The sequence below is a fragment of the Erythrolamprus reginae genome, chromosome 2, assembly GCF_031021105.1.
Source record: "Erythrolamprus reginae isolate rEryReg1 chromosome 2, rEryReg1.hap1, whole genome shotgun sequence".
Lineage (NCBI taxonomy): Eukaryota > Metazoa > Chordata > Lepidosauria > Squamata > Dipsadidae > Erythrolamprus > Erythrolamprus reginae.
In genome coordinates this window covers 274,061,172-274,073,490 of record NC_091951.1, presented here as the reverse complement: position 1 = coordinate 274,073,490, position 12,319 = coordinate 274,061,172, and the positions used below count along the sequence as shown (strand labels likewise).

At 42.8% G+C, this 12,319-nt stretch overlaps 1 protein-coding gene across 1 annotated transcript in view; it reads left to right on the top strand.

Annotated features, from left to right (window-relative positions):
* Positions 1-7,700, top strand: part of ALDH1A1 (aldehyde dehydrogenase 1 family member A1) — a 57,916-nt gene extending 50,216 nt beyond the window's left edge. The window contains exons 11-13 of the mRNA XM_070742657.1: positions 2,022-2,179; positions 5,430-5,504; positions 7,220-7,700. Of these exons, the coding sequence (XP_070598758.1) occupies positions 2,022-2,179; positions 5,430-5,504; positions 7,220-7,292 (306 nt within the window). The 3' untranslated portion in view covers positions 7,293-7,700. The remainder of the gene's footprint in view (positions 1-2,021; positions 2,180-5,429; positions 5,505-7,219) is intronic.
* Positions 7,701-12,319: the final 4,619 nt, after the last annotated feature.

Below are 12,319 nucleotides of genomic sequence, written 5' to 3'. Positions count from 1 at the left end.
CCATCTCACTTAGTAAAGAAAATGTTGTGGTCGTAAGTCGAGGGGTATCTGTATTCCCTATACCGCACTCCTTATTAAAGGAAAGAGAATAGGTATCTAGCTTAATAGAGACTTAGAGCTACTCAGTTACAATAGTCCTATTTAGTGAGAAACGTTGCCCAAAGGAAAGTAGGATTAGATGACCACTTGAAGCATCTTAAAAGCATAAACTCTGAATTATGAAACTGCCACTTTAGAATTTGAGGTCAAAAGAAATCACTTTTAACTTAATTTGTGTCGCTTGCTAGTAGCTCTGAACCAGGCAGGGGTTCCGGCTACTGCTTGTACCAGTGTGCTGTGCGGGCAGCTTTGGGTCTTTGATGTGTGCACACATGCACAGGAAGCAAAATCTCATGAGGGAATGCGTGTGCGCATGAGATTTTAGCAATATAATAGAAGTGCAGATTTAGTAGAAAGTCTGACAGTGTTGAGGGAATTATTTGTTTAGTAGAGTGATGGCGTTCAGAAAAAAACTGTTCTTGTGTCTAGTTGTCTTGGTGTGCAAGTGCTCTGTAGCGACGTTTTAAGGGTAGGAGTTGAAACATTAATGATAATTAATACATACAAACACCCACGCACACACATACATACATACATATATACATATTCAGTTTTAAAATGCATTTTAAAATCTAGTCCTTTTGTACAGAAGAAGCAGTGGAACAGCGTGAACAGTGGACGTAAGAGAAAGTTACCTTTGTGGAAATAGGTTATGTAATTGTTTTTCCCTAAGGCAATCCCAATGCTCCATCTGATGTTCCCTCTTATATTCACTTTCAGATGGAGGGGATTCAAATATATGAATCATGTAGTTGGAAAGAGCCATATTAGTTATTTAAATTAACTATATACTGAATGCAGACAATTTAAAACCTTTTTGAACAATGGTTCTCAACCTGGGGGTCGGGACCCCTTTGGGAGTCAAATTACTATTTCACAGGGGTCGCCTAAGACCATGGGAAGAGACAAATATCCCATGGTGTTAGGAACTAAAGCTTCTATTCTGCTGCCTTGGAACATATTTTTACAATCCGACCAATCAGGTATTTATAGTGGGAGTGTCCTTCTGACCTTCCTGCCAATCAGCTTAAAGTTCTGTTAGGAGAATTGGCGCTAGACTTATGGTTGGGGGTCACCACAACATGAGGAACTGTATTAAGGGCCATGGCATTAGAAGGTTGAGAACCACTGATGTAGAAACTATATACTTGGGCTACAATTGAAGCAATTGAATGGTAACAGCAGTTGAAACGTCTTTATCATTTTTTTAACCAAAGGGTTTTATAAAAAAATATCATTTTATCACTGTTATGAATGCTTCCCATTTTTTATTGTTATTATTAGATTTAGGCACTGCACAGGTGCAATACAATCCTTGGTGGTTCAAAATGTCAAAGCCAAAAGATAAAATCCAGTAACAATGAATAAGACACCATCAGCCAAAAGGATATACAAAGTGAATACTAAGTATAGACTAGGAAAAAATATGTTTGAAGCAAATCTAAAATACTAAATAATGAGCCGGGGTGGCGCAGCAGATAGAGTGCTGTACTGCAGACAAACTGAAGCTGACTGTAGATCTGTAGGTCAGCAGTTCAAATCTCATCACCGGCTCAAGGTTGACTCACCCTTCCATCCTTCCAAGTTGGGTAAAATGAGGACCCGGATTGTGGAGGGCAATATGCTGACTCTGTTAAAAAGTGCTATTGCTAGCATGTTGAAAGCCACCCTGACTCTAAGGAGAAGGGCGGCATAAAAATCGAATAGGTAGGTAAGTCGGTAGGTAGGTAGGTAGGTAGGTAGGTAGATAGAAAGAAAGATAGATAGATAGATAGATAGATAGATAGATAGATAGATAGATAGACAGACAGACAGACAGACAGATAGATAGATAGATAGATAGATAGATAGAGCTGAACTTCTCATTTTTTTTCCTCCTGATGTTGACCTCCATAATTATTGTTACCTTCTCATTGACACAGATATTTGGGCCTGTCCAGCAAATCATGAAATTCAAAACTATTGAGGAAGTTATCAAGAGAGCAAACAATACTCACTATGGTCTAGCAGCTGCAGTATTTACCAAAGACATCGATAAAGCACTGACATTTGCATCTGCACTTCAGGCTGGAACTGTCTGGTATGTATTCTTCTTTGAGCCGAATTGTACTTGCCATTTTCACTGGCAGAGCGCTTGGGCCACCATAGGCCCCCTCGAACCCGAGTGATGTCATGCTAGCTACACCCACCCCAGCCACGCCCACCTTAGCCCCTGAGATACAACACAACCCTAATGCGGCCCTCAATGAAAATGAGTTTGGCACTCCTGATCTAAAACATTGTAGAAAAGAGGTGGGGTACAATAAATAAAAAAAAACCAATAATATAATATTTTAATAATATAATAATCATTCCTAATTAAATACACACTGTACTTTGGCCACCTGGGCGATCAGGGCAAAGATGAGTAGAACATCAGTAAATTTATTGATAGTTTTGGGGTGTTATGCCGGGCTTCACATTACAAGCCCCCAATTAAGTCCAAAGTGGAAATTCAAACACACACGTTTGTAAAGTAAACAAAGTTGGTTTATCAAAAGGAAAATACTGTCCAAAACGCACTTTTAATCAGCCAAAGTGCTCTCCCATACACCACAAGCCGTGAATGCTGTGAAAAACATAAAACAAAAGCAACACAGATAAAAGGCAGCTGTGAAGACGTCACAGCCACCCCCCTTCAAGAGTTCTCACGCTGAAACTTAACTGAATTGTTCCACAAGGTCCTTGAAAATCCTGAAGCCGTTCACAAAAGTCTTTGTAAATTCTGAAGCAAAACCACAAGTATCTCTCTCTCATAAAACAGATAAACTCCCACACCAAGAGGCAACAATGCTGGCAATTTATCAGCAGCCCCATCAGCCTAATTGCCCCAGCCACATGTGTTCTCCCTTATTTCCTATAATACTTGCCCAGTTGTTCTTTCCTTTTCACAAACCTGCGCCTGCGATCATCTATGAATCCTTCTCCTTCTGATTCTAATGACGATGATGATGATTCACTACTGGGGTAATTAGCTAATGGGCTGCCTGTAATCACCTCCTCATCCAATGCTGCTTCACTCCCAGAAGCTTCCCTTGATACAGAAGCTTCACTATCGGAAGCTGTTGGCAGTAAAACCGGCCTCTGATAATGTGAGGATTCTCCCACATCAACCCCCACAGTCCTTGGAGCAGGAGCTGGCCCAGAGCCAACCACAACATGGAGGAGAGAAACAAAGCAGTTTGTGGGGAAGTTTGTTTCTGGTGTTTGTTACAAATGTTTGGCTTCAGCTCAGAGACCAAAAATTAGTAAAATGTATGAATAAAAATAGAAAAGATAAATGGAATGAAAAAAATAATCTCCTTTATTTGGAAAAAAATATAATCCTGCAAACATAATTTTCATAAAACCAGGTAAAATAAAAGTTCATGTTTTGGAAGCATGTGGAAGCTGAAATGAGCCTGGAAACTCATTTCTGGTTCCAGAGGGTCAGGGCCGCCACAGAGAAGGCTCTTCCCCTGGGACCCGCCAAACGACATTGTTTAGTCGACGGGACCCGGAGAAGGACAACTCTGTGGGACCTAATCAGTCACTGGGATTCGTGGGATAGTTGGGGGAAAGATCAGAAGTAACGTGAGAAAACATTATTTTACTGAAAGAGTAGTAGATGCTTGAAACAAACTTCCAGCAGACGTGGTTGGTAAATCCACAGTAACTGAATTTAAACATGCCTGGGATAAACATATATCCATCCTAAGATAAAATACAAGGGCTGACTAAATGGACCATGAGATCCTTTTCTGCCGTCAATCTAGTTTCTAGTTTAACTATCAAGAACCAGTAGTTAAAAATGATTTAAAAAAAAAAATTAAGTTCCCAAGTTCAGCTGTGCAATGCGCAATCATCGAAACTTTAAAAAAAACCCTTTTAAAGCATTTTTAACTACTGCCCTTTGAACTGGTACTTTAAAAAAATGCTTAAAAGTAATGTTGGGCGAACCGAACCTGCAAAGTTCCGGTAAAGTTTGGGTTTGGGTTTGGCTGAACACCACAAAAATGCCGCTGCCTGGGAGGAGAGTGGGGAATCCCATCATGGGATTTCCCACCTCCTTTTGCTTGCAGCGCTGCAAGCAAAAGGAGGTGGGAAATCCCACGAAGGGATTCCGAGGGCGGGGCTTTGACATCACAGAGACTACTTCCTGGCTGGCTGAAATGGGGAGGAAGGAGTCTCCATGACATCAAAGCCCCGCCCCTGGAATCCCTTCGTGGGATTTCCCACCTCCTTTTGCTTGCAGCACCGCTGCGGCATCCTTTTTTGTAAAACTAAAAGGAAGCAAAAGGAGGTGGGGAGTTCCCCACCTCCTTGTTTATTTTTACAGAAAAGGACGCCGCAGCGGCTTGCTGCAAGCAAAAGTTCGGGCTTGGGTTCAGCGAACTCACCTGAACTTCGTTGGGTTCGCCCAACACTACTTAAAAGGTTAAAAAAAAATCTGACTATTTTTTACTACTAGTTCAGGTAAACCAGCCCGAACTGGTAGCATTTCATCCCTGCCTAAGACAGGAGTCTCCAACCTCAGCAACTTTGTGGACTTCAGCTCCTAGAATTTTTGCTGGCTAAGGAATTCTGGGAGTTGAAGTCCACAAGTCTTAAAGTTGCCGAAGTTGGAAACCCCTGCACTAGGAGAGACTTTACCCAAAACATGGCACTGATGATAAAATTTGCGTAGAGATGCTTAGTGGGGCATGGCCAGAAGAAGGTTGAGAACCACTGCGTCTAACCCTATGAAGCAGGCCATACCACTCCCAAAAACTTGCCATAAAAGTTGCAGGGACTTGTCCAGGCAGTCTCTAAGAGTCAACAGTGATTCCACGGCACCAAAATAAAAAGATACTATCAGCCCCAATAGGTATACCAAGAAGTAAAACTGCCTTTGTTGAGAATGGCTCAATAAAACTTGTCAGTTATACAGCACAATTCTGACTGTGCTGTACCTCTTCCTCTCTGATATAAGGAGACCATTATGTGGACATTCTGGGCTTTAAAAATGCTTAGCCCTTTTCGCCTAGGCAACAGCTCTGCACAATTTTCCCAAGGTCATCTTCCTTACTCTCTACAGATAGTTTGTAAAATAAATATTAGGACAAAGTCACTGCTGAGTCACTGCTATGTTGAGTAAGGATTTTAAAGGGTACAAATGATAGCTTGGGGAAAGTGGGACATAGAGCTTCTTTACAAATGTAAAAATTCTATATATAAGGCAATTATTTATGACTGAATTAAGCTGGCCATTCTACTTATAATTCAACCCCTTGTATAAGTTGCCTTTATCTCTTCTTCTTCTTTTTCTTCAGGGTTAACTGCTATAGTGCAGTGTCTGCTCAGAGTCCTTTTGGGGGATTCAAAATGTCAGGAAATGGACGTGAGCTGTAAGTATAGCCACCAGGCTTTGCTTCACGTTGAAAGGATCTGTTTGCAACTGTATGATACAGAGATAAATGTTAGCACTCATAAGTCAGCTGTATGAATCTTTGTATTAATATTAGGGAATTGTTACTGTACATTCTTGTTTGCAGGAAACTTACCTTCACACTATATACAGTGGTACCTCTACCTACGAACTTAATTCGTTCCGTGACCAGGTTAAGTAGAAAAGTTTGTAAGAAGAAGCAATTTTTCCCATAGGAATCAATCTAAAAGCAAATAATGCATGCAATTGGGGAAACCACAGGGAGGGTGGAGGCCCTGTTTCCTCCCAGGAGATTCCTAGGGAGGCCCCATGGAGGCTACTCCATGCCTTTTCTGGCCCTGTTTCCTACCAGGTGATTCCTAAAGAGGCCCCACAGAGGCTTCTCCCCACCTTTTCTGGCCCTGTTTCCTCCCAGGTGATTCTTAAAGAGGCCCCACAGAGGCTTCTCCCCACCTTTTCTGGCCCTGTTTCCTCCCAAGTGATTCCTAAAGAGGCCCCACAGAGGCTTCTCCCCGCCTTTTCCGGCCATGTTTCCTCCCAGGAGATTCCTAGAGAGGCCCCACAGAGGCTTCTCCCCGCCTTTTCTGGCCCTGTTTCTTCCCAGGAGATTCCTAGAGAGGCCCCACGGAGGCTTCTCCCTGCCTTTTCCAGTTACTGTTTCGGAGGCTCGAGTTTGTAAGTGGAAAATGGTTCTTGAGAAGAGGCAAAAAAATCTTGAACACCCGGTTCTTATCTAGAAAAGTTCGTAAGTAGAGGCGTCCGTAAGTAGGCCACTGTAGTTTCTAATTGTTCTATTGCATTTATGAGGAAGAAATACAAGAAAGTGTTACCTCATGTAATGAACCATCACATCTTTTCATTCTATGATAGCCATGAGCCATTTTTTAGTACAAATAAATTTCATTGTTTTATTCAGAATTTGGTGGCGGGGTGGGAATAAATGGCATTTTTACTCATCTTCCTCAGGTGTTCACGTTCATTGTCTGCTCTGGTAAACTAATAATAAGTTAGTTGTTCTGATGGTCTATTCCAGGGCTATGAAACTGACTGCTGTTATCTCACTGCTGTCACAGTGAGCTGTCAAACTCAGTTGTGTCATGCACTGGCCACACCCACACCCAGTTTAGTGAAGGGGACAATTGCATTAGCAATAGCATTTGGACTTATATACTGCTTCATAGCGCTTTTACAGCCCTCTCTAAGCTGTACACAGAATCAGCCTATTGCCCCCAACAATCTGGGTCCTCATTTTACCCACCTCGGAAGGATGGACAGCTGAGTCAACCTTGAGACGGTGGTGAGATTTGAACTGCTGAACTACAGCTGGCAGTTAGCTGAAGTAGCCTGCACTGCTGCAATCAAACTACTGTGCCACCCCGGCTCTTGAAAAAAGCCTCATGATGATAGCACGAATTTGACACCCCTGGTCTATTCAGCATCCAAGAATCAAGCTACTTGTCTGCATACTCCCAGGAGAACGTGGTCTCGTTTTTAGCTAATAGCAGCCCTCTCCTCCCAAAATAGTATCAGGGTCAAATAAATCATCAGATAATTTTACCATCGTGCAATACTTTCAGCTCTTAGGAAAAAAAATAAGGACAGTCTGGATACAAATATTATTTCAAGAACTATTCTTATGCTATTTCTCTTCTCTCTCTCTCTCTCTTTTTAAAGGGGTGAATACGGCCTTCTTGAATATACAGAAGTCAAGACAGTCACAATCAAAATTCCACAGAAAAATTCATAATGGCGCTACAAAAGCCGTATCGGTTACTAGACCAAACTGCAAAAACGAGCTGTGTTGTGAAATGCTTTGTAGAAGACTATATCCTCTGTTTAATTTTGGATTTCATTTTTAGTGACCTTTAACAGTTATGAACAGTGATTTAGAAAACTTTAAATGGTTTCAGTTAGGGGGGAAAAAGGCGGTCGGGGAATCCTAATGCCTGAATCAAATTAACAATTTAGGAACCTTATTCAAATTTTATTTGCCCATTTAAATAGATTTGTAGCGCTGTGCAAAATAAATGGTTAAAATATACGCTTACAAAAATTGCTCACTTGTATTCTAGAGGTATTAATTTCCTGTTCTTTTGTATGAGATTGGCAAAAGCACTTATATATGACTATCAAATAAATAGTTTGCTTTTGCTAATGGTTACCTCTTGAAATCAATCTTCTGGCTCCTGCTATCTTTGAATCTGCTCATATTACCCAACTATTTTGGATGTACACATTATAAACCTTTCTCTTTTTTTCCAACTGCAATTGGAACATATCAACAAATGCAAAAAGCACAGAGGTTTAATTTTTAAAAGAAAGAAAGTCCATATAATGCTGCCGAAGGACTTTGGGGTTATCTCAGGCTACATTTGTCCTTGATTGACTCCTAAAGCAAAACAGGTGCCAATTTTGCTGAATTTGGGTGGATTTACCATTTTGAGCTGCATGAAAGAAAGGCTGGATGTATAATTACAGTTGGGAGTCCCTTGCTACTGATCCTAACCATCACCATGACCCTTCAGTTTAGATAACCATCTGATAAAGAGAATAAAAATCTATTGGAAGTGAAGGAAAATGTGTGGCACTCAAGTTGTTTAATATTGATTTCAATAACAAAGCACTGATTTTCTCTACTGGGATCAGCGGGATTTTCACGGGATCAGCAACCTGTGGCTCTGGAGCTGCATGTGGCTCTTTCATCCCACTGTTGTGGCTCCTTGTCACCGTTCAGCACCACAATTTTGAGAGGAGCTTCTGCTTGGCATGGGAGGAAGCAGAGGGTGTCAGGAGGAGACTCTATAGCAGTGATGGTGAACCTATGGCACAGGTGCCATGGGTGGCACAGGAAGCCATATCTGTTGGCACAAAAACCATTGCCCTAGCTCAGCTCCAACATGCATGTGCAAGCCGGCCAGTTGATTTTTGGCTCACATGGAGACTATGGGAGGGTGTTTTCAGCTTACATAGGGCCTCCAGGGGAATGGGGGAGGTCATTTTTACCCTCTCCAGGCTCCAGGGAAGCCTCTAGAACCTAGGGAGGGTGAAAAACGGGCCTACCGGGCCCACCAGAAGTTGAGAAACGGGCCTATCGGGCCCATCAGAAGTTGGAAAATGGGCCATTTGGGCCTCCAGGGGGAGAGGGAGGCTGTTTTCATCCTCCACACATTTAATTATGGGTACTCGCACATGCCCTGATTATGAATTGTGGGCACTCGCACCTGCGCGATAGCGCCCACGCCCACACTTTCAGCACCCATGGGGAAAAAGGTTCGCCATCACTGCTCTATAGCAAGGGACGGATTTTCTGGTCAGTTCTACAATTGATAGGGCTTTCAGTTAGGACAGGTAGAGGAAAAAGGACCCCGCTCTAGGAGGATACTCTATGGTGGGGGAACTGGACTTCCAGAATTGAATGGAGGGCTTCCAGTTAGGGCCTTTGTGAATCTTTAAATGTTTAAGGTTGCCAACCAGCAAGAAAGTGGGAGAACATGAATTCAAGTACCAGCTTAGCCATGAAAACCAGCTGGGTGACCCTGGGCCAGTCATTCTCTATCAGTCCAGCTTGCCTCACAGGGTGGGGATTGTGGAGCAAATAGGGGAAGGAAGGTGTGTTGGATATGAATGTTGCCTTGTGTTATCCATAAAAATAAAGTAATGATAATAATAAATAAATGAATAATTGGATTCTACTGTGATAAGCTGACAAAAACAAGATGGTCACAGATTTTCCCAAGAACAATACAGTGATACCTCATCTTACAAACCCCTCATCATACAAACTTTTGGAGATACAAACCCGGGGTTTAAGATTATTTTGCCTCTTCTTCCAAACTATTTTCACCTTACAAACCCAAGCCGCCGCCACTGGGATGCCCCACCTCCAGACTTCTGTTGCCAGCAAAGCGCCCGCTTTTGCGCTGCTGGGATTACCCTGAGGCTCCCCTCCATGGGAAACACCACTTCCGGACTTCCGTGTTTTTGCGATGCAGGGAAATTCCAGCAGCGCAAAAATGGGCGCTTCGCTGGCAACGGAAGTCTGGAGTGGGGTTTCCCAGCAAGGGGAGCCTCAGCGAAATCGCAGCATCACAAAAACACGGAAGTCCGGAGGGGTGGTTTTGAGGACTTCCATGTTTTTGCGATGCTGCAATTTTGCTGAGGCTCCCCTCACTGAGAAACCCCACCTCTGGACATCCGTTGCCAGCGAAGCGCCCGTTTTTGCGCTGCTGGGATTCTCCTGCTGGGATTCCCCTGCAGCATCACAAAAACACAGAAGTCCAGAGGTGGGGTTTCCCATGGAGGGGAGCCTCAGGAGTATCCCAGCAGTGCAAAAACGAGCGCTTCAGCTGGCAAAAGGGGTGAGTTTTGGGCTTGCATGCATTAATCTCTTTTCCATTGATTCCTATGGGAAACATTGTTTCGTCTTACAAACTTTTCACCTTACAAACCCTGTCCCGGAACCAATTAAGTTCGTAAGATGAGGTATCACTGTACAGTATCTTGAAATCAGACATTTCTTATTTCTTACAAACTCTCAAGACGTAGATCAAAAAGAGAATGGCATTGATGGACAGGAAGAAGAGGTACAACTCAGACAACAGTGAGATTAAAAAGGACTGAGTCTAGGGCAGGAATGTAGTCAACATCTCAGACAAGCCCTTCCCTAATTCTCATGAAAATAAAGGGAGGGAGGGAAAGCACATTCAGACTTGCACGATTCTCTTACTAAAGCTTTATAATAAAAGTAATACTGATCTGCATGATCTTGTATTCCTGGTCTAAAGTAACCTTGGAGAGCCAATACAGGTGCTTAAAAGCAACAGTATAATTTGGTGAATATAATCTAATTGCAAATGGAGGGGCTGGGGCAAATTGTCATGTAAATTAGAAGAATGTCAATCAGTTCTGGGAGCTTGCAATATAATGCACAAAGAGAAGGAAGAGACCTCTATTTTTAATTCTTTTTTTTTTAAAAAAGCATTTTTGGACTATAGTGTTGGTAACATAGTAACCCAATCAGAGGTTTGGTTTAATGGAAATAATTAAGAGGTTTTTTAAAAAAAAACTCTACTTTTGAAAGGAGCCTGACATTCTGTTTCATCAGCACAGAATTTTTTTATCATTATTTATTTTTCAATTTTCAACCGCCCGTAATTACAGGGTAATTAGTCCAGGAAGACACACACCACGCGATAAAAGGAAAACCCAAAAGTTTTTATAAACAGAAAAACAGAAACAGCTCCCTTTTTAAATGTCAAAGGGATTTTCTGATACACACAAGGCACAGGGCAAATGTAATCCAATTGCTCACCCAATAACTGGGAAATTGAGTCCAATCTAAAGTCCAGAGAGTCCACACACAATCTTGAACAGCACAAAAACCACGATCTTGACGAAACAATGAATCAGATAAACTGCCATGAGGCTAAAACACCAGGCTGCACTTTTATCTGTAGCACTAATTACAGCAGCCCCACCCAACCACAGGTGGCCTCATTTTCTCTTGTAATAATCCTTCAGTTGTTGTCTCCTATGCATCACTCTATGCATGCGTGGATGTGTCATTAATTCTTGTTCAGAATCCAAGGATGATACAGATGATTGATCTCCTCCTGGGCTGTCTGCCAAACTCCCCTCTTCCCTGTCACTCACACTTCCTTGGTCAGAGGAGGCGTCGTCGGCAGATTCCATCGGGAGCAAAACAGGCCTGTGGCATGTGGATGTTTCCTCCACATCCACCTGCACATTCCTTGGGGCAGGAGCTGGGCCAGAGTTAACCACAACAAAAAATTAATTGCGTCATGAAAACCATGCAGTACCTCTGGATCTTTTTCTCCACTTCAGTTTCTCCATGCACTTCCATGCAAATATTTGTTCATAAATCAGCCCTTACGTCACATACATTTCCAAAATCCAAATCCAAAATCTCCCATTTCTAAAATCTCCCTTATTCTAGAAAACCTATTTTATTTCCCTTCTTTTGGGGATGGAGGAAACATTCATTTCTGGGCCATTGTTCTCCATTGGTACCCCTACCCACTTTACCCCCACAGCTCCACTAGATGGACAGCCAGGGGTGGGTTACTGCCCAGACGGGGGGGAGACGCAGTGGGGTAGTGAAAATGTACCTCTGCCCCAGAGCACCCAATTTGCACTGAAAGATGTTGAAAGAAAATGCAGGACGTCCTGCATAAGCCACGCCCACAGTGTGGTAGTAAAAAAATTGGTAGCCCTTCACTGCGGACAGCCCTCAGATTCATCAGGCTGACACTATAGATTGGTTACTTACTTGTTTAATCAATTTACTTAGCATCTCAAGACACCTCAACCTGTGTAAATAGTTCAGGCTTATGTGGAAAAATCTTGCACCTATTTTAAGTAAGACTCTTGTATTGTTAATAGCCATAGTATCTCTTGGAATGGTTTTTACCCCTGCTGAGATACTGTAGAACAGGGGTGTCAAACTCAATTTAATTGAGGGCCACATCGGGATCGTGTTTGATCTTGGGGGCCCAGGGGGTGTGGCTAAGGTGGGTGTGGCCATGGGGTGTGGCCAGCTCAATGTCACTCATCAAGACTCCATTTTCGGCAGAGACTCCTGCAGCCATCTGCCAGCAAAAACAATCTCCACTTTTGCTAGCGGGGGGCTGCTGGAGGCCAAAAATAGAGCTCCATTTTTGCTGACAGAGGTACCACAGGCTGGTCCTTCGCTGTTTCCAAGGTGGCCTGGTGAGCCAGATTTAAGCATGCCAAAAGCCAGATTTGGACAACAGG